A 24,826-nucleotide genomic window follows, 5' to 3' on the forward strand; every position below is an offset into this window, starting at 1 on the left:
GAACTTCAAACATAAACCGTGTTATACAAATAAGAAAAAGATTCAAGCTTTTACATGTAACTTTATTTTATTTCAATAATGTAAAACTTTTTAGAAATATAAAAATAATGTTGCAATACTTTTTAGCTTTTCTACCTTTATTTATAGCCCCAACCCCAACAAAATAAACCTTTTACAATATTTATTTATTTTAGAAATTTTATTAATAAGAAAAAAAAAGTAGTACTAAATTTGTAGGACTCTTGCAAGTTTTGATTTCATCCAATCAAATAATAATTGACCAAATTTGCAAATATTTATGGCATTTTCAAACAGTTTTATTTATATTATCCTCATAAAACTATGTATATATTTTTAAAAAAAATTTAAAAAAATTAAATATCTTAATTTAGTTTATTGTTATGTAATTTTATCGATTAAATTGATTCGTAACATAAACTCTTAAAATATATTTATAATAAAGATCGTTTCACATACCATATATGATTTGCAGGCTCGAATTTGTAATTACAATCAAGGTTTTTAGCGGGAGCCAAAAAAATATGAACTTATAATTTCATTTTCGAAGAGTCTAAACAATTTTTATTTTCAGAGGGTTAGAGTGTAATTTTATCATATATTAATTTATATTTTTTTATAAGAGAATTGAATTGAAAATTTTCATTTTGTGAGTTTGTTTGTCATTGGATTCGGCTCTGACGAAGATGTGTGGAACTTCCTTTCAATTTGTGCATATGTCTTGAATGGATACAATTTTTTTCGAATTACCGAACTAATTTGAATTTTTTTTCTTTAAAATAAAGAAATTAGTTTCTAATTTCCAATTAAATTTGCTGGATTGGGTCCATTAAATTTGAGATAATCACCCAAATCAAAACAAATAAATATAATATAATCTCAAAAGATAACTTTAAAAAAAAAAATCTTAGCTCTTAAAATCAAAATCCATTCCTAAAAAGTTGCCTTTGCAAAATGGGAGAGAAATCCATTGCTATCCGTTATCAAAGGGAAGAAACATTTTTGTTTCCAAAAACAAAGCTTCAAAAAACAGAGTTTAAAAACAGGGGAAAAAGCAGAGTCCCTTTACAACGACACCACCACCACCTTCTTCTTCTTCTTCTTCTCCTCCTTCACTTCACAAAACACAGAGAGTAGAAGCCATTAAAGGACCAAATCAATGAAGCTTTCAATGCTTTCTCCTTTACTTTTATCAGTCTTTCTTTTTTCTCTTTTGCAGTCATCAACTTTTGCTGTTAGAAAGGCAAGCAGAGCTTAAAAAATTTCATTCAATTTTCAGTTTGATTTTTTAGTTTCTTAGTACTAAACACAATTCTGGGTTTTTCTTGTTTTTGTCAAAGTTTCAATCTTTATATGTTCAAAATGTACCTATTTGTTTCTGTTTGTGCAGTCTTATATAGTGTATTTAGGAGGACACAATCATGGTTTAAATCCCACATCGGCTGAACTTCATCGAGTAAAAAATTCTCATTATGAATTACTGGGTTCATTAGTTGGAAGGTACGTAATTTCATATAATTACATTAAAAAAAATCCTCATTTCATTTTCCCTTTTAGATTTTAATCCATTTGTTTTTGTATTTACTTTCCCCCACAGCACTGAAACAGCAAAAGAGAAAATTTTTTACTCATACACTCGAAACATCAATGGTTTTGCTGCAATCCTTGATGAAGATGAAGCATCACAGGTTTCAAGTAAGAAAATTTCAATTATTTTTCTATTATATTTCATTGAATTTTTTTTTGGGCATAATGTTTGAATGTTCATCATTGATGAATGTAGAGCATCCAAATGTGGTTTCGGTTTTTTTAAACAAAGGAAGAAAGCTTCATACAACACGATCATGGGATTTTCTCAGATTAGAGAGAAATGGTGTTATACCTTCGGATTCCCTTTGGAAGAAAGCAAAATTTGGTGAAGACACCATTATTGGAAACCTTGATACTGGTAAAGTTTCAATCTTTTTCCTTTTCTTCAATCCATTTTTTTGCATGAAATTTTGGGGTATTTTTTATTTGATGTTTACACGTTTAAAAACAAATCATTTCTTCAAAATGACACTTGAAAGTTGACTCAGATAATTGGTTTTTGACTCAATAGTTTTCAAATGATCTTAAAAAAAACCAGCTTTTTTCATGTTTTGTGTTAATCTGCAGATAAAATTTGACAGTGGTAGGGTCTCAATAGCTAATGATTTTTTACTATACATGTCATGCTTTTTTGCTTATAATATGTGTGCCACTGTTTGCTTGTCAATGGCTATCATGTTTTGACATATTTTGGTTAAAAAGCAATGCCTTTTTATTATCTGATATAGGTGTCTGGCCGGAATCGAAGAGCTTTAGCGACGATGGGATAGGACCGATCCCGTCTCGATGGCGAGGATCGTGTCAACGTGGCATCGATGATCGTTTTCGTTGTAACAGGTTGATTCTACTTCACTAAAATGAGTTATTTCTTTGCTAAAAATGGGAAATCACAAGTGTTTTTTCTACAAAGGAATCTGCATATACAATGTATTTTCAATCAAAGCCATGTTCATGTATATACATATGTATGTATATATGTATAAATGCAATAGCAACCTCAATTATGAGGTAAAGTTTTGAAAGAAAAAAGGGCCCATACTTTAAAGTTTTTCTAAAGGTGTGTAACAGACCCTCCTTTTTAGGTTATGCAATGATAGTGGAATTCATATGTGAATCTCACATTCATGGCGTTTCTTATAAATTAAAAATTTTGTTTTCAAATTTCTTTTAATATCATTGCAGTTCACAAATCTTTCCAAATGATTCCTTTTTGTTATTAATTATCATTTTCATACCACATGCTTGACCATCAAGTTAAGCTATGATCTTCCCAATACATGAAAAAATTGAATCCAAATCATTTCCAAGTATTTCTTAGAATAGAATACAAGTGATCTTTGCTGTCTTTTGCATCAATGCACATGGCTTTGATTGTAAGTTGATAAAGCCATGGTTTTTAAGGTTGTATTTGGATTTTATATATTTAAATATATGTATATGAATTTGACCTTCCATAATTTTTTAAAATACACGAGATGACTTAAAAATTTGTTTTTGAATTATCCGAATCCAACACTTTCGATCCGAGAAACCTATGTTGTCACCAATGTCAATTTTGATAGGCTTTGTATGATGATTAGAAATCCTAAAGTATTTTAATCATTGATTCTTGTAGGGATAAAGTGATGACCCAGAATTTTCTTTTTCAATAATTAATTGATAAAAGTAACAATTTAAGAAAAGAAATATATTTATATTTTAAAAAAAGCAAAAGGGAATAAGGGCATTTCTTTTCTGACTATGATAAAAAAAATTCTTTTTATTTTCTACTTGATTCTCTCCCCCATAGAAAGCATAAAGTCAAATGTCTATTGTATTTATTAGTTTCTTTTGTTAAAAGTTATAAATTTAAAGGTAACTTTGGTTAAAAGTTATCATCAATGGAGCTTATGATTTGTTTTTGTCCTATGGCTGCAACTTTCCCATTGTTAAATATTTCAGGAAGTTGATCGGAGCCAAGTATTTCAACCGAGGGTACAAGGCTTACCTCGGCGAAAAGCTCAACGCGACGTTCAAGACTGTTAGGGACCACGAGGGTCATGGTTCTCATACTCTATCAACAGCTGGTGGTAACTTTGTTGATGGGGCTAGTGTTTTCGGTTATGGAAATGGTACTGCGAAAGGAGGATCGCCTAAAGCTCGTGTTGCAGCTTATAAAGTTTGTTGGCCCCCTGTTAATGGTAACCAATGTTTCGATGCGGATATCATGGCTGCTTTTGATGCTGCGATAAGTGACGGTGTTGATGTGCTTTCCGTGTCGTTGGGTGGCGAACCGGCTGAGTTTTTTGAAGACGGTATTGCGATTGGTTCCTTTCATGCTGTTAAGAAAGGGATATCTGTTGTTTTGTCTGGTGGAAACTCGGGACCTGATCCTGGAACTGTTTCGAACTTGTCGCCGTGGATGTTTACGGTTGGTGCTAGTACACTCGATAGGGAGTTCACTAGTTATGTTGAACTAGGCAATAAAATACGTCTCAAGGGAGCCAGCCTTGCTGCAGCAACATTGAAATCGAAAACTTCTTATCCATTGATCGGCGCTGATCGTGCCAAAGCAGCCAACGCTTCAGCTGTTGATGCGTAAGCTTCATGTTCGACTCCAGATTTGTAATTTCATGTTATTTCGATATCATTCGATGAATTGTTTTTCCTTCATGCAGTATCCTGTGTCAACCAGGATCATTGGATCCCACCAAGGTTAAAGGGAAGATATTAGTATGTCTTCGGGGAATCAACGCAAGAACTGATAAGGGAAAGCAGGCTCTTCTTGCTGGTGCGGTTGGGATGATTCTCGCAAACGATGAGAAAAGCGGAAATGAAGTTATAGCTGACCCACATTTGCTCCCGGCTACTCACTTGAATTTCACCGATGGTGTAACAGTATTTGCATACATCAATTCAACCAAGTAACTCTCTTATTTCCATTCTAGTTTGTGCTATAATAATTGTTTATGTTTCACTAATAACTTATGAACATATAGGAACCCTACAGCATATTTAACACCAGTGAAGACACAATTGGATGCAAAGCCCGCACCATTTATGGCTTCTTTTTCTTCTAGGGGACCCAACATGATTGACCCTGCAATCCTTAAGGTAAATTTTCAATGATATAACCGCAGGTATATGTATATATATTGTTTGATTAGCAAATTTAATGTTTTGGTTTTTGGTTTTCGGTTTTCAGCCGGATATAACCGCACCAGGAGTAAGCATCATTGCAGCATTCTCTGAATCAGTCGGTCCAACAGAAGATGAATCCGACACACGTAGAATACCCTTCACCTCGCAGTCTGGAACTTCCATGTCCTGCCCGCACGTTTCTGGCATCGTTGGTCTTCTCAAGAGTCTCCACCCCGAATGGAGCCCTGCAGCCATAAGATCCGCTATCATGACCACCGCTAGAACGAGAGACAACACTGTCAACCCAATGCTTGATTCAGATGGTAACAAGGCAACCCCGTTCAGTTACGGCGCAGGACATGTGAGACCAAACCGTGCAATGGATCCAGGCCTCATTTACGACTTAACCATCAACGATTACTTGAACTACTTGTGTGCTTGTGGCTACAACCAAACCACAATACAACTGTTTTCGAACAAGCCATACGTTTGTCCAAAATCATACAACGTTGCGGACTTGAACTACCCTTCCATAACAGTCCCTGAACTCAATGGCACAACCATCATTACAAGGAAAGTTAAGAATGTGGGCACACCAGGGACATATAAAGCTCATGTTCGATCACCGGTCGGAGTTATGGTTACGGTCCATCCATCAACATTGAAATTTACAAAGATCGGTGAAGAGAAGAAATTCGAAGTGAGGTTAAAACCGAGTAGTAAAAAAGTGGATGCGAAGGGAGGTGTAGGGTATGTATTTGGGGTATTGAGATGGTGTGATGGGTATCATTATGTGAGAAGTCCATTGGTAGTGAAACGTAAGTAGAAATTTTTTGTTGTAATTTTTAATTGGGGGTTTGATTTTATCGTTATTATTATTAGCATTCCATTCTTTTGGGGGGGAAAAATTTAGAAAAGTAAATGCCAAATGTAATAACGTTGCAAATAAGAAATTACATACAAGCATGATTCATATTTCTCTCTTGCAAAATTGTAGTGATCAATGAATAGGGTAATTATAAAATCCATTTTTTTTAATTTGGGTTATTTTAAGTTTGATTTTTGGTTCGGGTTATGATATGTTTGTTGCATAAGATTACGGAAATATCTCAGCTTAATTAATTTAACAATTACCATTCTGATTAGGATTGAAATTTCAAATTTTGATATGTACGAAACAATTTTAGAGAGATTAAATCTTCAACTTAACATGACATAAGGACTAATAGCAAAATTGAGCCTACTAATTGTGAGGTGAAAAGGTGGATTGATCTAAACATTTCGACTTGATGAACAACTCAATCAAAGACTATAGTATTACGAGTAGACCAATAATTCAATCTGACCAATATTACACAAGCTGTCTTGAAAATTGATATGTGTAATATTTTTCTATTTTTCTATAGGGCACTTGTCAACTCCCTGATTTTGCTTATGAATAGTGTAGCATATAATTTCGCTTATTTTAAATGATTGTTAAATTTAGTGCTAAAAATGGATAAATTCTTAGTGGTTAAGCCTGACTACATCATGGCATGGCATATGAACGCCAAGTAGAGAATTGGCACAAATTATCAGAAATAAAAGCAGCTTGACTGTAAGTGTGACAAGTTAGTTGTAATATTTTTAAGTGTTACAATGGAACACTTCAAGTGTTCCATGAAGCGAACCCAAGAGAGATCGGACAATAAGATGACTAACAATGATAACACATGCAACTAAAAAGTCTAACTAGCTAATCACTAAGCATTATATTATGGCAAATCATCATCATCAATGTAATTAACTAAATACACTAAAAATATTAAAATAAATGTTTCACAACAAATGAAAAAAATAAAAAAATATATACATATACTTAAATAACACTAAAATAGATACAACTTAGCATACAAATATCTCTAAAAAAGTAGAAAAATTAATAATAAAATAAAATTTATAAATATCCAAATAATAACAACAAATAATTGCAATATAATAGTAAAATAATAGCAAAACAATGAAAAAATAGTAAAAAATAATATTTTTTGTAAATTCGGGTTGAGTTCGGGTCAAAAAAAGCTTACTTAAGACTTAACTTGTTTAGAAAATAAGCATTATTTTTTTGTCCAAACTTAAATTTTTTTATCTATATTTTTACTTAAATTTTCTCACTTTTTAGGCCGACCCGGCTATGGACAAGTCTACTTGTATACTTTTGTTGAAATTATAAGGGTCTCATTGATCCAATAACCCATTTACAATTACAAGCCTGTGGGCTACAATTACAAACTGCTATTTGAGTCCTTTTAATGAAAAGCCCAATCTCGAAAGTACAAAATTCGTATGCCACTCAAAGGGTTTTAGGTTTTTAAGCTTTTCCTCTTCTTGGTTGCCTTGCCTGCGGCTACTTATCGCAATCTCTGCTTCTTTCCAGGCTCCACTCAACCTCGATCGAGGTCAAAGGAAACTGCTTTTCACTGTAATCCAAATCCATTCCAGGTCAGCTAAACCTTCAATTTCTTCTATGTTTCTTGATTTTCAATTCGAATGATTTGGGATTCATTTATATGTAACTATGTTTCCAATTTTTTGTGTTTTTGATTTTGGGTCTCTGCTAGATTTGTTCTTTTTGGGGTTTTGAATTCTTTTTATTGTTATGTTTTGTAATCCTGGAATTTATGTTGCTTAGAGATGGTGGATTTAATAGAAGTAATATAGCTGATGTAATTAGAATCTTACTAGAATAGGTTATTAGAGGCAAGTTTGAATAATTGATAATAATTAGGAAAATTTTATTTTAAAAAATAAGAACAAATAAATAAATAAATAAACCAAGGATGAATATGAACCAAAATATGATGAATTAGCTCATTTGTTGATGTAATTGATGATGCTACTTCTTTTTACTTTGTAGTTCAATTATAAATTGAACCTGTTGTAATTTTTTGCCATTCAGACTCCAATTTGCTTGTGTTGTAATAACATAAAGATGTCTACTGAAGCACCGGCCACCATGGAGATCGAAACCGTGCCTTCCGAGCCTAAACCCGAGTCAAATCCTTTACCCCCAAAGCCAAAATTTGAGCCTCTTAAGGCACACGAGATGTCAGACGGTCGAGTCCAATTCAGAAAGGTTTCGGTTCCACCTCATAGGTATTCACCTCTCAAGAAATACTGGATGGATATCTATACTCCTGTTTATGAACAAATGAAGATCGACATCCGTATGAATCTCAAAGCTCGGAAAGTCGAACTGAAAACACGACAAGACACTCCCGACATTAGTAACCTACAAAAATGTGCAGATTTTGTCCAAGCTTTCATGTTGGGTTTCGATGTTCCGGATGCCATTGCTCTTTTGAGATTAGACGAGTTATATGTCGAGTCGTTTGAAATCAAGGATGTGAAAACACTTAGAGGAGAACACTTGTCTCGTGCTATAGGAAGGTTGTCGGGAAAGGGAGGTAAAACGAAGTTTGCTATCGAGAACGCTACGAAGACTAGGATCGTCATTGCCGATACTAAGATTCATATATTGGGATCTTTTGCTAACATCAAGATTGCTAGGGATTCACTTTGTAGCCTCATTTTAGGTTCACCTGCTGGTAAGGTTTACTCTAAACTTAGACAAGTTAGTGCTAGATTGGCTGAAAGGTTTTGATTCTTTGTTATTTGTAATATGTTTTTGAGATTTTGTTATATGGATTTTTAAGAGTAATTTAAAACCCTTGAGAAAAGAAAAAAAAAACGAATAACGTGATGTTCTTTAGGGAGTTATTTGAGATGAAAGTTTTGATAGGTAGGCATTTGAGTGAAATGAATGTTATGTAAAACTATCATTATAATGTCCCTTTTTTGAATTTATTCTATTTGGGTTCAGTTTGATTGTGTTTGATTTTTGATGCTCGAGTTTGAGCTTGAGTTCGAACTCGTTTCATGTACAAAATTAAGGATTGGATTTTATTTTGTATGTGTTTTACGGTTCATGAGGATTAATTTTTTCGGAGTTTGTTATTGTCCTTTCCTAACAATGTCTTTTATGGGGTTTGAACTTGAGTTTTCTTTCCGAAAATTATGTACAATTGATAGATTGAAAAGTATTAAATTGTTCCTATTTCTTTTAAAGGGACCAATATTGAAATGGATTAGAAGTATATATTTTACCAAAACTGAAATAACATCTTCATTGAACTTTATCATGTTAAAACAAAGGAAATAAAAATGGAATAAAAGTTTCAATTGAGGAAATAAGAGTAGCTCAAGTTTTGTTTTAAAAACTCTAAAAGTCAATATTATTTCTAAGAATGAAAAATGGAAAAGATCATCTTCAACCTCCAAAGAGAATCCCAGCAGCCTGTTCTGCATTGCCATCGCAGAATTTCAAAGCTTCTACCACTATTTCTCTTGCAAATCCCAACTCAACAAGCCTTGCAACTTTGGCCTCAAAATCAGGTCTCTGCAGAAAAATGAATGAAACTCTCGATTTTATGACATTGCAACAAATTTCCTCAGGTTATCAGGGGCGAAGCTAGGAAATTGTTCTAGGGAGGCCAAAAATGAACAAAAATTTTTTAAAGGACAAATGTACAATTTTACCATTATATTAACTTGTGATTTCCTAAAACCTAAAGGGATTATATAAGCAATTTTTCATTTGGTCAATAATTTGGGGATGTCTGGTACAATTAACTGTAAAAGAATTGTTTAGAACAGACATACCTTTGTTATGTCACCATGTGCACCCCCTAGGGAGCAAAGAAGGAAACAATGTTAGAATGAGAACAAGAATCACTTGCAGAGGGATTTCATAGCACCTCTTTCCGAGCGATATATCAGTGCCGGTACGTACATACGTACGTGTTATATATCAGTAACATTAAACTCAGGATGAATTCACAGAACAAAAGCAAAACGACAACATGGGATGTCGAATACTGACCGGAAGGTTGACCTCCGGATTGCACATTAGCATTCTTCTCTGTTGTTCCTGTTGTAATCTAAAGAATCACAAAAGATCAGTCGAAAAAATGCAACTGCATGAAGCCACGAAATGATGTACAGATAGGAAAAAGACTTACAGCAGGGCCGGAGCTCGATGCATGCTTCGAATGCCTTTCTTCATCAAGGAAGTTATAAGGGATGTCCTTTTCTAAAAAGAGTAAATACTTGATTAACTTACATTACAAGAAACGAAATTCAATAGCACTAAGTCCCGAAAAAGATCGACATCAACGACCCCATGGTTACTAACCTTGCAAAAATGGTACAGAAACTTCTCCTCCTCCCACTCTAAGAACATTTTCCTTCAAATCGATAACACACTGTGTATGAACCGCACTAGTCAGAATTATCGATACGTAAGGATATTAAGTAGAGACAAAGCTACCTGGTGTTTACGGAGCATATCCAATCCGAAGAGAAACTCCATGTTGGGAGAGTCCAAAACCACAAAGGAGCAAGGGAAAAATATATTTCCAATCTACGATAACACAAAATAAACGAAGAAGTCGAATGCTGCATTAAGCATAACGAGTGTATGTACTTGTAATGTTTATACTAGAAAACAAGTATGCAATCATACCTTGATTGGAGCAACATGTATTCTTCCGAGAATCTCCGATTGGCCGACCCCATGAGCAATACCTTTATATCGTTGATCTAAAAGCCTTAGCAATCTATGAAGAAACAAGTAAAATAGCATTCAAACCGGCATACTTTTCTCCTATGTAAGAGAGGACGGAGTCACGGAGAGGAATATTTATAGCACATACCCGCATCGTTCGGCACAGCTTTTCGAAATTATAGTCGACTGTGCACCACTATCAACAAATGCCTTCACAGATGATCAAAGTAACAAATTTAATGAATTTATGAAGTACAGAACAATGACCCTTTGTTCGATTCTATACAATACCGGCCACCGCCTTTACCTGTAACGGGACACCATTAACCTCCATGTCAACATACAACATAACCACCCTTGCAAAACCTTCAGGATTATGTTCCAAGGCAGCAGCCCAGTTCTCATCAATTCCTTTCTGCATCACAAAGAGCATAGCGACCGGAAAAACGAGGGATATGCATATGTATACGACCACCTTTGTTAAACAGTAAATAGGTTCCAATTAAGTCAGATTAGTAGAGAAAACTAACCTGTTGTATGGCAGCTTCGATTTTCTTTTGTGCTTCAACATCGAAAGGATCAGCTTCAAGAAGAGCCTATAGAGTAAAATCAAATAAGTTTATAATAAGTATTGGCTCTTTTTAATGCTATCAAATCGAGATATAACTATAGCCGTAGACCGGTAGGGCAAGATACTTACAAGCTCCTCCAACTCCTTTCTTCGCAATTCTGATCGTTGTTGATGACGTGCCCGTAGAATGTCTTGTAGTTTGTTGAGATCGTCCCCGAGAATAGCTTGTGCGAGTTCCGGGTCAGCTTGAAATATCTGTCCGATTACATTAGAATCACGTCGAATATGTTGTTGGAAAACTCCAGGGTTCACAGCAGATCCATCAAGATTGAAGCTCAAATCATTAGTAGATTCTCTGCAAAGTGCAAATGATACATATCTTTATCAGGATAGAAACTGCATTAACATCTTGTAATAGGCATCTAGAGTCCCTTGTTCTAGGAGTCGGGTTGCGCTTTGCTTCTTTTATTCAAAAAATTTGGCAAAATTAGTTCTTATACGTTAGATCAAAGAGTACTTATAAGCTAAACGTTGGTCTCCGTACGTTAGTATGAAATACACGTAAAACTATTTGCTTATTTTATCAATCACGTTAATTTTTAATAATAGATATGATGTAATGTCTAAAAGCAGATTGCTCTTTGATTTAACATATAATGATTAATTTATCCATTGTTTTCAGTAAAGAACCAAACGAATAACCGATGCATAATTTACCTAGAACCAGAACTTGGTACCATCATAATTAAATCATGATCTTTAACACCCAATGCACTCAATTTCTCAAAGTTCTGAATTTCCCTCCCATGATAAAGAAGTTGTTGCTGTTGTATAGGCAAATTTGTCTGCCATAAACCCAAACAAAGTCATAATCAGCGTAAGCTGAGCATCAAACTCAACTATCAAAACTCTAAAAGCACCATGGAAGCCCTTATACTAATAGTTGGATATGCATTTTTGCTTTCTCTATCTAAAAAAAATAGATAAATTAAGCATTGTATATTAAATCAGAGAGTAAACTGATTATTCAGTCAAAATTTTTATCTATTTCTATAGTTAAAAACCGATCCGTGTACGTTAGTATAATGTAAACATGATATGCCATGTATCTCTATTTGGTTATTGCCTCGATCAAGCCAGTTTTTAAGAGTACAAAAGAATGAAATTTTAATTAAAAAAAGACTAATAAGCTCTTTGATCTAATCTACGGTAAATAGATAAGGCGCCCAGAACTCTAATACACACAAATATACATAAGCAAAGAGAGCATGCATATATATATATATATATAACCAAAGGGTTCTCACACTGACCTCCACTTCCAACAAAGCTTTCAAATTTTCAACCTATAAAAAACAGGAAAAGAATTCAACAAAGAAATAGGAATGTATGATAATAATAAAGAAGGGATAAAAGGGTACTTAACAGATTCATGAGGATCAACGTCTAAATTGAGGATCTGTTCATCAGCCGTCATTACAGTAATTCTCATCCTTGTTCTTTCTTCTTACCTGTTGGGTTTTAATGCAAAGGGAAGATAAAAAAAGGGGCAAGGCTTTGTTTCAATTGGACTTCAAATATATGAAATTGATTTTCTGGTTTGTTGTGTGAAGCTGAGAAACAACAATATGCAAATCATTGTGCAGAGTTAAGTGTTTGCTTACATTTCTCATTGTTTGTTAGGATTTTAATGAGGCCCAATCCAAGAACCATAATTTGATCATGTATTTTTATAATTTTATTAACATATCTAAATCGATAACACTATTAGTTGATGTCATTAAAGTAGTTATGTGGATTTTCTTTTTACAAATATTCAATTACGCTGTCAAAAACACGTAAAAATCTAATCAACTGTGTTTAACCAATAATAAATTTACATTTCAATCAAACCTTTAAGAGTGTTTTTTAAAGGTATAGCGACAAATATAGTCCTTAACATTTATATATTTTTTTTCAATTATAAATTATTTGTTGACATGGCATATAAGATAAACAGTGTCATGTCAGCATGAAGTACACATGAACTGTCATGCGAGTTGTCACGTTAATATTGTTAAAAAATAATGTCTTAGTCAACTTTTCCGTTAAAAAAAGCAGAAGTTATTTGACTCTTTTTAAATGGTTAAGGGTCAAATTTAGCTCAAAAATAAAATAAATGACAAATTGACAAAAAATATAAATATTAAGAGTTAAATTTATCATTATGCCTTTTAAAAAAAATACACGTTCACTCCCATGGCAACAATTAATGGTATTATTCATTTGGACCTACTAATAACATTCTAAAAGCAAAAGAGTCAAATCATTCCAAATTAAAGTAGAACGATTAAATCCCAAATTTCGACATAGTATATCAGACTGAACAACTCACTTTGTTTTGGAGGAGGCAAGTATGATTGATTTTGACTAGAGTCAATTCGTGTTTAAATTTTGTGTCATTTCATCTTCACGTCAATTTTGGGTTTTTGGATTAATTTGGATAGTATCTTTTGAGTTTGCTAATTCGATTACTTTCGATTCAAATTGTTTAGGGTTTTATTATTTAGATTTGATGTTGAAATCAAATTATGTAAGGTGGGGATTATTTGGATAACTTATGAAACAAATAAAAGTAATGCTTGAGAATCTTTATATCCAAAGGGCATGTTAACATTGATAATGAGAATATCAGTAATAAATTCAAGCAAGCAACCAAGCAAAATATCCCATATGAATAGTTTAAGAAATTGAAGATGGCCCCATTTTGACATCCCTCTTACTTCACAATTTTATTTTACTAAAAAATATAAAAAGACAAAAATACCCCATAATAATATGTATTTCTTTAGAAGAGTAAGGATATTTTAATAATTTTAAAATTAAACTGATATTCGATTAACTCGTGACGTTGACATATTTTAAAATATGCCATCCATTTTAAGAAATAGAATATGCACTCTTTTCCCTTCAAAAATAGCACCATGCTTCATTGATTCTTTATGTTTTGAGCATTTGGGGTGTTGAGGCTTTTCTTTTTCTTTAGGGCATAGAGGATCTCCCATGAATCTAAAGCCAATGCAATGAGTGAAAGCATTAATGCTCATGAAATTCACATTCTTCTTTAAAGAATAAAAGAATATTAATTTAGTATACAATTCATATTGTAAACAAATTTCACTTAATCCATAAATAGAAACATAGCATGTTTGTTAAGGTTGGTGGTATAGTTGTTTTGAGATGGGACTCTTCAACACCCATTCCATAATTTTTCTTAATTTGGTATCTAAATTTTTTACTCAATTTGATATTCTAATTTGACCCATTTTTTTAATTTGGTACCTAAATTTTTAGGCTCGATTTGGTACTTAAACTTGTCATTTTTCTTAATTTTGTATTTAAATTTTTTTTAGATTCAATTTATTATCTAAATTTATTAAATGTTATACAAATTATGCAAAATACTAACGGTGTTAATTTTTTTTGATGCGATAAAAATATTATTAGTATTAGATGAAATTCATGTTAAAAAAAAGTATTGAACTATGCTAAACGAATTAATATTAAATAAGAAAAAAATTCAAAACTCAAAATTAAAAAAATTCATTATTTTCAATCAATAAAATAATTAATTAAACAAATAAAACTAAAAATAATTAAACATATAAAATACAAAAAAATATCATATTATTTGTCACATATTAATCATACATTAACTATTTTTTTTTACCTCGTAAAAAAAACGTTGTTAATATATTAAGGTAATTTGTAAAAATTTTTACAAGTACCAAATCAAACAAAAAAAAATTAAATACTAAATTAAGAAAAAATGTCAATATCAAGTACTAAAGTGAACCTCCAAAAAAAATTAAAAACCAACTTAAGAAAAAATACCAAATACATATTTTTATATATAAAATTTCTCTAATTTTTAAATTAAAAAAAAGGCCCCTAAATGCATTTGAACCCTTATTGGGTACCAAATATATAATTTTTTTAGTAAATTATAAGAAGAGTACGACTCAAATTCAGATCACAAAATTTAGGATGTAGTTTATAATTGTTTGTTGCTGCTTTGATGACTGATGACCTAATCTTGAACATTATTAAAAATTATTAATTATAAAAATAATATCAGATCCAAAATTCAGCATCAGAATAAAGGGACTAAAACCAGAATTAGAGGTTAAAAAATGGAGGGGTTTAAGGCAAATCTTCAATCTTATTTGTAAAATATGATTGAAATTTATAGTGTAAAAATGAAGTTCAAACACTACATCTAGAGACAATAGGATAATCATATAAACAACCAAATAAGAATGGAATTGTAGTAGATAAAATCCCAACAAGGAAATTAGAAAGGAGGAGGAGCTGCATAACCCAAGAAAGGTCTTCCACAAGAAGAAGACAATTTAGGATCACAGTAATCTTCATGGAATGTATCTTTGAGCTTGTGAAACCCATTCTTGAAAACCCCAAAGCCGAACAACAGCCCAATCGCAACCACGACTAGAATCAAACAAGTGCACAGCATGCATACTCTCCCACAACACATCTTCTCATCAACAACCAAATAAAAAGGGGGAAAGCTTTATGGGTATCTTTTTTCTGGGGGGATTTATGGTGTTTATAAAGAAAAGAAAGGGATATATGGGTTGGGTTTTTGGATCTGAGAAGGATGAAAACGTGAAATGGAAGGGGGAAAAGGACTGGATGAAAATACTTGGACGTTAGGGGGGTTGAAGAGGAAGAAGAAGGTGAATTTGGCTTAAAAGGTAAGCAATAAAAAGGGGATTTTGTGAGAGAGATTCTTGCTTTGCTTGTTTCCCTTTTCTTTACCCTTTTAACTAACTACCAATTCCTTATCCAACAACACAACATGCACAAATTTTTATTTTGCTTTATGGTTTGACCTAAACTTTGAGTGTTCCATGTTTATGGGCCGGGTTAAATTTGTATTGGTATTACACATAATATTAATATATTTTATATTTATTCAATTTCGATTCGATTTAAAATGTAAACTTAAAATTTTATTTAAATTTATTTATATTTATAAAAAAATTATTCTAAACTCATTTTAAATACGCTCATATTACTTTTTTTTAATTTTAAAAAATATCAAAATTACTTTTTCAATGTTTAAATTATACTTATTACTATAAATTTAATTTTTATATATTATAAATTATATAATATATAACATACATTAAAAAAAATTCTAGGCACATACTCAATTTTTATGTTCAAGCTCGAACTTTGTCCATATATTAAGTAGGTTTAATTTTTTTACTCAAATACAATTTTTTAACTTAAAATTTTTGCCTAAACCCTCTTCAATTTCCTATAAACTTTCATATTTATGCGAATAACTTAACTCATGGGGGACTTTAGGGTTGGGTTTGTTTGTGTTGTGGGATTAGGCCTCCTTTTCCTCCTAAGAGTTGGTTATTATGAGATGGGCTTTTGGCTTTTAAGCTCTCGAACTCGTCGTGTTTTGATCCAATCTGCTTTTATATTTAAGGGTGGTGAAGAGTTATTTAGAAAAAAACATGTTGCAGAGAGAATGCTATCTATGATCAAATTATTAGATCGAAGAGGAAGAAGGTCTCAGGTGCGTATAATACAACATTATTGGTATAGGTTGAAGCAGTTGAGTTTGGGCCTAAAATCTATACATATATTATTAAAGATTAAAATGTGCTTCAAATCTATGTAGTCTTCAATAATTAGGAATTTAGTCTCTCAACTTTTCAAATTTAAAGATACAAGTCCGCTTGTTAACTCTATTAAAATTCTTTTATTAAATTTAGGTTAATTACAATATAGCTTTTCTTGTTGCATGGCTACCAAAGTGAGCATTTGTTTATTTCAAACTGTCAAACCAGTAAATTTTACAGAAGAAGTTTAATGAGGTTAACTATTGAATTAAAATGTTAAAATATGAAAAGTACATAGATTAAATTCTAACTCCATGAAAGTACAGGGACTAGTAGCACATTTTGACCATTGTTAAATTATGCATAATATTATTTATTAACAAATATAAACCCAATAACTTAAATAAACTATACATATATTAAAATGTTGAAATATGAAAAGTACATAGATTAAATTCTAAGTCCATGAAAGTACAGGGACTAGTAGCACATTTTGACCATTATTAAATTATGCATAATATTATTTATTAATAAATATAAACCCAATAACTTAAATAAACTATACATATATTAAACTTATTTTTTTTTAAAATACAAAATATGTCTAAATCAATTTCCATAGTCCTTCATCAATCAATAAATAAGAGGATAATGCACTTCAACATATTTGAACTCACATCCTCTTGCATTAACAACAATGCTCATGCCAATCGAGCTAAGACTCAATTGACAATGTTTCAAAGATTATGATTGTATAAAAAATAGCTTTATATAGTTTGAAAGTATTGAGCATTAAGGATTATATAGTAACAATTATATTATATATATTATGTGATACCTTAAAAAGAATATATTTTGTGACATTATTCTCAGGATTATTCTAAAATAAATTGTTTTCTTTTAGCTTTATGCATCACCTTAAAAGAATAAACCAAATTGGATAGAAAAATATGTCCAATTCAACCCTTTGAAATAAAGATTTCAAAAAATTCAATTAAAGACTCTAATTAACCTTTTAAAAAGATTCCTTGACAATTTGAAGTGCGAAAGACTTTCCCTACTCTTGAACAATTAAGCAAGATTCAACCTTGAAGAGTTATTAACAAAAGAAAAGCTAAGTAACATTGAATGAATATATAGGCCACATAAAGAGAAATCCTAATTACAATGGAACTCCTAAATTGGGTAAACAAGAAGTCTCAAGTAGGAACATAAAAAATTCTAAACAACTTAAAATTAGATATTAAATGTAAGTTCAATATGGTTTAAACACAAATCCAAAAGTCTAAAACTCATAATTCCCAAAAGATTAAAAAATACAAGAAACTCATCCAAAAATGTGTTGCAAGTCAATTAGTTTTCTAGCCTTAAAAAATTGGCGGCTTTGATGAACTTAATTGGATGAGTTTCATTCCATCCATGCATGTATATATATTTAAAAATTTATTATGTGATACCAATAAGTGTTGGGTGCAGTGATAAGGCATATTACATTCTTGATACGAATGTTCGAACCTTGGAAATGACATTGTTGAGAGGGGTAGCCGGATATAAAGAATACTAAAAAAAATGTATTATGTGACATTATTCTCCAGAACTTCAATGAGGAAAATCTCAAATGCACGAATGGAGTATGACAGAACACGAGCAATAACTCGAATAGAAAAACGAATCAATAGAATAAGACTCCAAGACCTGTATCAAATGACTATCTTTAAGGTTCTATTCGCCCCCACCTCTATACTCGGTGTGCAAATTCGTTTCAAGGAAATAAACTTTAAAAATACAATGAAGGCCCATAACTATTTGCGTTTTGCACAACGTAAATAGTCCATTAAGCACTGAGTAGAATATAACAAGAAAATCAATTTCTATGAAGAATATTTGCAATGATTTTTTATAAAACAATCTAAGAATGGTAGAAGATAGAGGAAGAATAGAAATATTTTTTTACAATTTTTTGATATATCATCTAAATGAAATCTCACTCCTATTTATAAAAATTTTCATATATCTTTATTGAGACATACCTTAGCATAATTAAACATAGTTCCCACCATGATTCATTTATCATACAACTCACATTAGTACATTAGATTTATACATATATGCATAGTAGATAACTCATCATTTTCTTTATGATTCAGATCACCATGTTATGATGTAATCCATTTATGCATAGTTATCATGTTATTATTCATGTTCATGTTTTATTAATGCATACTCACTTATTTATTATTTTCACTAAGGATCTTCACTTACGATTTGCACACACATCTATCATAAATCTATCATCATTTCAACTATTGTTAATCAATCTTTTCATGCTCAAATTCAACAAGATATATCAAGGATTGTTCTATATATTTTTTATGCATAGTTTAAACATGGATTGCCCCGGTTATGGAGGAATTCAATAATTTTTTTATTTGTGCTTATATATATAGTATATTTATTTTAGTGTGCTTTTCTATGTAGATTCACCCATCGAAAGTTACACAACATTTGGGAGCTGTTGATGAAGGATGAACTCTACCAACTTATTAATGATAAACTCTTCTTTCGGTCTCATTTATCTAGATTTTCCACTAGATGTGTCAATTTTAGTGTATTAAACAATTCAGTACAATTGAACAAACAACTAATCAAGCATAGAAATCAACGTAATTTAGCAGTCAACCCATCATTCAACAAACAAACGATATTAGCACATGATTGAAACTCAAAAATCAAATAGGCATTTCATCAAACACATTATAGGCGAAATAAAAAAAGTAAAAGGCTTGGGAGATGCTTATTCAAACCTGTCAATCTTTGTGAAGTACTGGAGTTTAATCTTCTCCTTTTTACAAAGCGTTCACAAAAGCAAGAAATTTTAACAACAAAAAATAAACTTTATTCTAAAAGAAAAGAGAAAATATAAAAATAAAAAATTTAAAAGTAAAAATATGTTTTCTGCCCTAGTCTTTACTCTAGTCCCTACTCTAATCTCCTTTTCAAGTAGCTTAGTGAAGTAGTATTTGTAGGCAAAATATTTTTAATGCATCAATTACAAAAATATCCTTGTTAATAAACTTAATTAAAGTAACCTTCACCCAAAATGTCTTTATGTTGCCCTTTTGAATTTGGTTGCGTAAGGCTCAATGTCGCAACATTACAAGACCAATGTCGCGATATTGACATCATAAAGCTCTGGGTCATGACATTGATAGGTTGAGGTCGAGACCTTGCTCGATTTCTTCACTCCAAGTCTAAGGCCGATGTCACAACATTACAAGATCAAATGTCGCAACCTTAACATCAAAGAGCTCAGTGTTGCAACATTGAGAGTCGAATGTTATGGCTTTGAGGGCCATCTCCTTTGCTAATGGAAAGCAGACAATGTCATGACATGCATAGGTGATATCGCAAGCTTGAGGTTAGAGAACTCCAGGTTGCAACATCACTTTCCCAAGGTAGCAACATTGTAGGTACTTGCTCATTTACTTCCTCATTCTCCTCAACTAAGTCCATGGAAATATCTTAGCCACCATTAAGTTCATAGATACATGTAATTGACATTTTTATTTATAGAAGCATAAAATAAAAGAAAATAAAATAAAAATTGCAATTAAAAATAAAGCCTAACCTAAGTATGGAAAAAAGAAATTATAAAAGACTCAACCAATTACTTTAAAACAAGCTCTTTAATTGTGTAAAGAGCTTAATTTGTTATATCAAAATACGACACATCAACTCTCTTTGTTCAAAGCATAAGTATAATTTTGATTAAAAATTTATTACTGTAAATGTCACAAGGCTCAATTTTAAGAAAATTTTAAACTTTCGTTATGCCTAAATCATTGTTTTCTAAACCAATTTTTTCAACAAGTAACACACTTGTGAGAAAGTCATTGGACAAGCACTTAGAAAAGTATATTTTGTAATGGTACATCATGGGGAGACCTCAATCGTAATACTTTAGTGAAATAACTTCTTGACTAATAATGTTGTTATTAATAAGTAAAGAGTCGAAACTTAATTACAAGTTATTTGAGTCCTAATTATATATACCCGATCGGTCTCTTCGCTAGCTCGAGATAACTCAAAACAAATTGCATGTAGAACCAATGATATGGAATAAATGAAAATGATGAAATAAGAGAAATAGATCACATGTATCATTATTCACAATGAATGTGTTTTCTCACTAAAGAAATTAATTTAATTTCTTCAAATTATTATTTAATTTATTGTAATTAAATAATTGAAATTCAAAATGAGAATTAAATTAATTAGTCATAATAGGTTTGTTGAATGAGACAATTAAATATATTTCATCATAAATTCTAATACAGTAAAGTTGTCATTACTTTAATTAAGCTAATTAATTAAATTAAATAAATAATAATTTTAAAAACAGAAAATAGTTATTGAGTTGGATAAATTATAAGTGTTGGATAAAAATTTAGATAATACATATAATTGTACCCAATACATGTAACGCCCTGTTTCTCTATAAATAGGAACTATGAGCTAACTTATTTACATAAATCATTTAGCATCATTATTTTGTCAGAAAAATAATGGTAATTTTATTTTATTTTGTGCATTGATTGTTTTGTTTGGACCCACACTCAAAGCAATTCAGGGTTCAAGAATAGCGGAGAAGGCTATATGGTAGAAAATTGGGATCGACTTAGATCCCTCATATAAAGCACAAATATAATTTCGGTTAAGGGTTTATTGTTATAAATATCATAAACACTTAATTTTAAGAAAAATTAAACTTCTATTGTGCCTAAAACATTGTTTTCTAAACCATTTTTTTCAACAAAAACCTCATTCATCAAGGAAAGAAAAGTTGCTAGAGCACTTGTTAACTCAAAGGGCATAACCTTAAATTTAAAGTGCCCATGGTGGGTTTTAAATACAGTTTTAAGAATATCTTCTTCCTTAATCTTGATCTGCAATATACTAACCTTAAGAACATCTTTAAAAATATTTAGCCCCAGTAAATCCATACAGCAAATCCTCAACTATTGGACTAAGAAACTTGTTTTTTACTTTGATAGTATTTAGTTGTCTATAATCCACACATAATCTTCAATTACCATCTTTGTTCTTAACCAATAAACAAGGAGAGGAAAAAGGGCTCTTACTAGTTTGAATGATAGACAAAGACAACATATCTGAAATTTGCCTTTCCAATTCAGTCTTCTAGTAATAAGGAAATCTGTAGGGCCTGAGATTTATTGGTTAGGCATCTGGCTTGAGAACAATGGCATGATCATGGCTCCTTACTGGTGGCATCCCTTTTGGCTCTTCAAACACATCAGAGTAATCATTTAACAATTTGTTTAAATCATTACGAATTTCTGTTTCAAGTTCTTCTAAAGTAAGCATATACATCTCCCCTGTCATCTATGGATCTTTTTCTGCTATTTTCTGCAACTTCTCCCCAGAAATGGCCTTCAATCCAGGATTCTTTTGGCCCCCTTTTAAGGTTATAGTCTGCCCTTTCCACTGGAAACTAAGAGTCATAGCATTGAAATCCATAACCACTGGACTAAATTGCCTCATCCAATCAACCCCAAGTACCATATCACTCCCTCCTAGAGAAAGTACTCTGAAATCATGTGCTCGCATTTTGTTGTGCTAAATGGCTCCTCACCATTGGCCACTGTTATTGTCAAAGGATGAGTTCGTTCTAATTCAACTCCTTCCTTGGCCCACTTGGGGGGTAATAAAGTTGTGAGTGTTTCCACTATTAATTAAGACATTGATAGGCCTCCCTTTAATAGATCCTTAATATTCTGAGTGTACTGTGTCCAACACTCCCTATCAAGGCATTAATAGATATCTCCAATGTTCCATCATTTCTTTTTCTTCAGTTGCAACCTCCTTTTCCTCTATTATTTATTCTTCCATGGAATTAAAATATTTAACCTTGCATTGATGGCCAGGAGTAAACTTTTATCCATACCTAAAACTGAGGTCGTTGGCTCTTCTATAATCCAAAAAAGCTTTTCCGTTTTGGGAACTGCCTTGGTTTGATTTCTAAGGTTGGGACAAGTCCTTTGAGGAAAGGTTAGGGTGAGGGTTTGGTTGAATTTGGTAATCAATCTGTACTGACATTTCATGCAATTTAGCTTGCCTGGCAGCAATGCCAGCAGTAGCTAAAGAAGAAGGCTTATTGGCCTTAACCCTGTGTTTAATTTCTTCCTTCAATCTACTGATGAAGCTGGATACAATATAATTTTCTTCCAGGTGAGGGTTTTACTGAAGCATAAATGATCTTAATTCTTAAAACTTCTCCTGGTAATATTCTACAATACTCTGTTGAACTAACTTGTTGAATTCCTCAACTACATCTGCACAGGTCCTATCACAAAATCACTGACAAAGATCTACAACAAATTCAGGCCAAGTAGTTCGATGCTTTTGCAAAATATAGCCATCATACCAAGTCTCTGCCTTTCCCACCAAATACATGGAAGCAATATCAACCTTCAGATCCTCAGCTACAGAAAACATTGAGAAATATCTTTGACATTTCTTGACCCACCCCAAGGTTTTTAGCAGTAGCAGCGTTGTTATTTTGATTTGTCTCAGGTAATGGAGGTTCAGATGAACTGTCAAGTGTAACCAAGTCTTGTATTTTGTTGGTATCTTTTTTTTCAGGATTTGGGTTCATATTGGGAATTTAGTTTGGTTCCCCAAGTTGGATGGTGTAAGTTTCATGCTCATCTATAACAATGACTTGTATTGGTTTTTTTTTTTTTTATCTGCTTTTGATTAGGTATTAGTAGCTACCTGATTCATGTTGTTTCTTTGTGTTTCAGGTGTATTGGAGGAGGATTCTTCTCCCTTTTTGGTCAATGACTCCAATATTCTACTAATATATCTCTGTGTTTCTACAAATGTGGCATCGATACTACTTTTTTGCTCTTCCCACCACTTACGAATTTTGGTTTCATCTTGCAGGCTTTCTAATTGTTCCTGCACCATTGTATTTGCTCATGCAACTGTGTGAATCTAGTGCCCTCGGCTCCCACCATAGTGTTCACATTTTTTTGCTTTCCTAACTCGACTAGTGAATCTTTGTAGGCTCTGCTTGTCATAACCTTGGCAGTGACAATGAATTTTATAAAAGAAATGGAGAAGAAGAAGAAGAAGAAGAAGTTTGATAATTTCATTCACAAGGAAGATTAATCATAACATACGTACTAACATTTCTTTGTTAGTACCTCATGATGGTGCCATGTGTGACTTGTTGTGGTCGGATCCAGAAGATGTCGTCGATGGTTGGGCTTTGAGTCTGCGTGATACAGATTTCCTCTTCGGTAACACCAACATTTCTTTGTTCAACCACACCAACAACACCGACTATATATGTCGTGCCCATCAGTTGGTCATGGAAGGGTAAAAATAGATGTTGAATAACCAAATAGTCACCATCTGGTCAGCTCCCAATTACCGCTACAGGTAAATGATTTTTTTGTCGTTCCTTGTGCCTATTAGTGGTTGGTTGGTTCATGGTGGTGATGATGCAAATATGGTAACGTTGCTGCAACTTTGGAGGTGGATGAGAATCTCAACAAGCAATTTCGGGTGTTTAAAGCAGCACCACATGAGGAAATGTGTTACAATATGAAGTTTGGTCTACGTTTTAGTGGTATCACATATTTATTTTCGTTCTCAACATTTATATCATTTGTCAATTTGATCTTTATTCCCTTTTAGTTAAATTTGGCTCTCAAATTTTTTTTAAAAAAAATCGGATTAGACTAATTTTTTTAACGAAAATACTAACTAAAATATTAAATCTTTAAACATATTAGCTCACATGACAATCCACATATGCTTCAAGATGTGTGAAAATTCATCACGCAAGTGCACGTGCCGAATCAAGTAATAAAGTGATAAGAAGATACCATTCTCATGCGGACCAAATTATAAGTTGCTAAGTACCAACTATTTAGTTTTATCTAATCAAAATCAAGAAAATAAATTATAGTTACTGCTAAAATTAAACAAAACAAGTTAAAGATATTTTATTAAACTAAAACAATGAAAATTACTAAGTTTCTCAATCAATTTTAAGATCTTGGGACTCTAACTTCACCTATTTTAGTTAATCAGTTATCTCTCGTTCAATTGTTCAATCTATGTAATTACTAACCCAAGATTCAATGGCATTAGCTAGACCCTTCGAGTATCTAGCTAAGTTAATCCCCCTTCCCCACTAGCTATATTCTTATGCTAGGCAAGTTGGGCTGAGTCACTACGAATAAACCTATT

General features: G+C 32.1%; 3 protein-coding genes and 1 long non-coding RNA gene across 6 annotated transcripts; 3 read left to right on the forward strand and 1 right to left on the reverse strand.

The window, feature by feature from the left end:
- Positions 1 to 948: 948 nt before the first annotated feature.
- Positions 949 to 5,703, forward strand: LOC107903382 (subtilisin-like protease SBT5.4). Its single transcript, XM_016829398.2, has 9 exons — positions 949 to 1,261; positions 1,409 to 1,518; positions 1,616 to 1,713; positions 1,802 to 1,966; positions 2,337 to 2,445; positions 3,550 to 4,185; positions 4,266 to 4,511; positions 4,587 to 4,701; positions 4,793 to 5,703. Exons 1-9 carry the CDS (start codon positions 1,178 to 1,180, stop codon positions 5,552 to 5,554), a joined length of 2,325 nt encoding a protein of 774 aa, XP_016684887.2. The 5' UTR covers positions 949 to 1,177; the 3' UTR covers positions 5,555 to 5,703.
- A 1,264-nt stretch (positions 5,704 to 6,967) lies between these two features.
- Positions 6,968 to 8,589, forward strand: LOC107903381 (RNA-binding protein pno1). 2 transcript variants are annotated; one of them, XM_016829397.2, is made up of 2 exons: positions 6,968 to 7,209; positions 7,667 to 8,589. In XM_016829397.2, exon 2 carries the CDS (start codon positions 7,700 to 7,702, stop codon positions 8,369 to 8,371), a length of 672 nt encoding a protein of 223 aa, XP_016684886.1. In that variant the 5' UTR covers positions 6,968 to 7,209; positions 7,667 to 7,699; the 3' UTR covers positions 8,372 to 8,589. The 2 variants fall into 2 exon arrangements, with proteins under 2 accessions (XP_016684886.1, XP_040948517.1); XM_041092583.1 differs by having other exon boundaries at positions 7,051 to 7,209; positions 7,700 to 8,589.
- Positions 8,590 to 8,868: 279 nt separating this feature from the next.
- On the reverse strand, positions 8,869 to 12,584 carry LOC107903408 (protein DNA-DAMAGE INDUCIBLE 1). Of its 2 annotated transcripts, none has more exons than XM_041092582.1 (14): positions 12,331 to 12,584; positions 12,218 to 12,250; positions 11,622 to 11,749; positions 11,034 to 11,259; positions 10,864 to 10,929; positions 10,641 to 10,748; positions 10,482 to 10,543; positions 10,292 to 10,385; positions 10,097 to 10,189; positions 9,962 to 10,013; positions 9,789 to 9,859; positions 9,650 to 9,707; positions 9,430 to 9,455; positions 8,869 to 9,166 (listed from the first exon to the last, which is right to left on the reverse strand). In XM_041092582.1, exons 1-14 carry the CDS (start codon positions 12,394 to 12,396, stop codon positions 9,038 to 9,040), a joined length of 1,212 nt encoding a protein of 403 aa, XP_040948516.1. In that variant the 5' UTR covers positions 12,397 to 12,584; the 3' UTR covers positions 8,869 to 9,037. The 2 variants fall into 2 exon arrangements, with proteins under 2 accessions (XP_040948516.1, XP_016684937.1); XM_016829448.2 differs by having other exon boundaries at positions 9,962 to 10,031; positions 12,331 to 12,582.
- Positions 12,585 to 21,438: 8,854 nt separating this feature from the next.
- On the forward strand, positions 21,439 to 24,294 carry LOC107903407 (uncharacterized). Its single transcript, XR_001685792.2, has 4 exons — positions 21,439 to 22,792; positions 22,905 to 23,096; positions 23,207 to 23,255; positions 23,368 to 24,294. It is a non-coding gene; the product is annotated as an uncharacterized lncRNA (long non-coding RNA).
- The last annotated feature ends 532 nt before the right edge of the window (positions 24,295 to 24,826 follow it).

This window comes from Gossypium hirsutum, chromosome D05 (genome assembly GCF_007990345.1).
Source record: "Gossypium hirsutum isolate 1008001.06 chromosome D05, Gossypium_hirsutum_v2.1, whole genome shotgun sequence".
In the NCBI taxonomy this organism is placed as follows: Eukaryota; Viridiplantae; Streptophyta; class Magnoliopsida; order Malvales; family Malvaceae; genus Gossypium; species Gossypium hirsutum.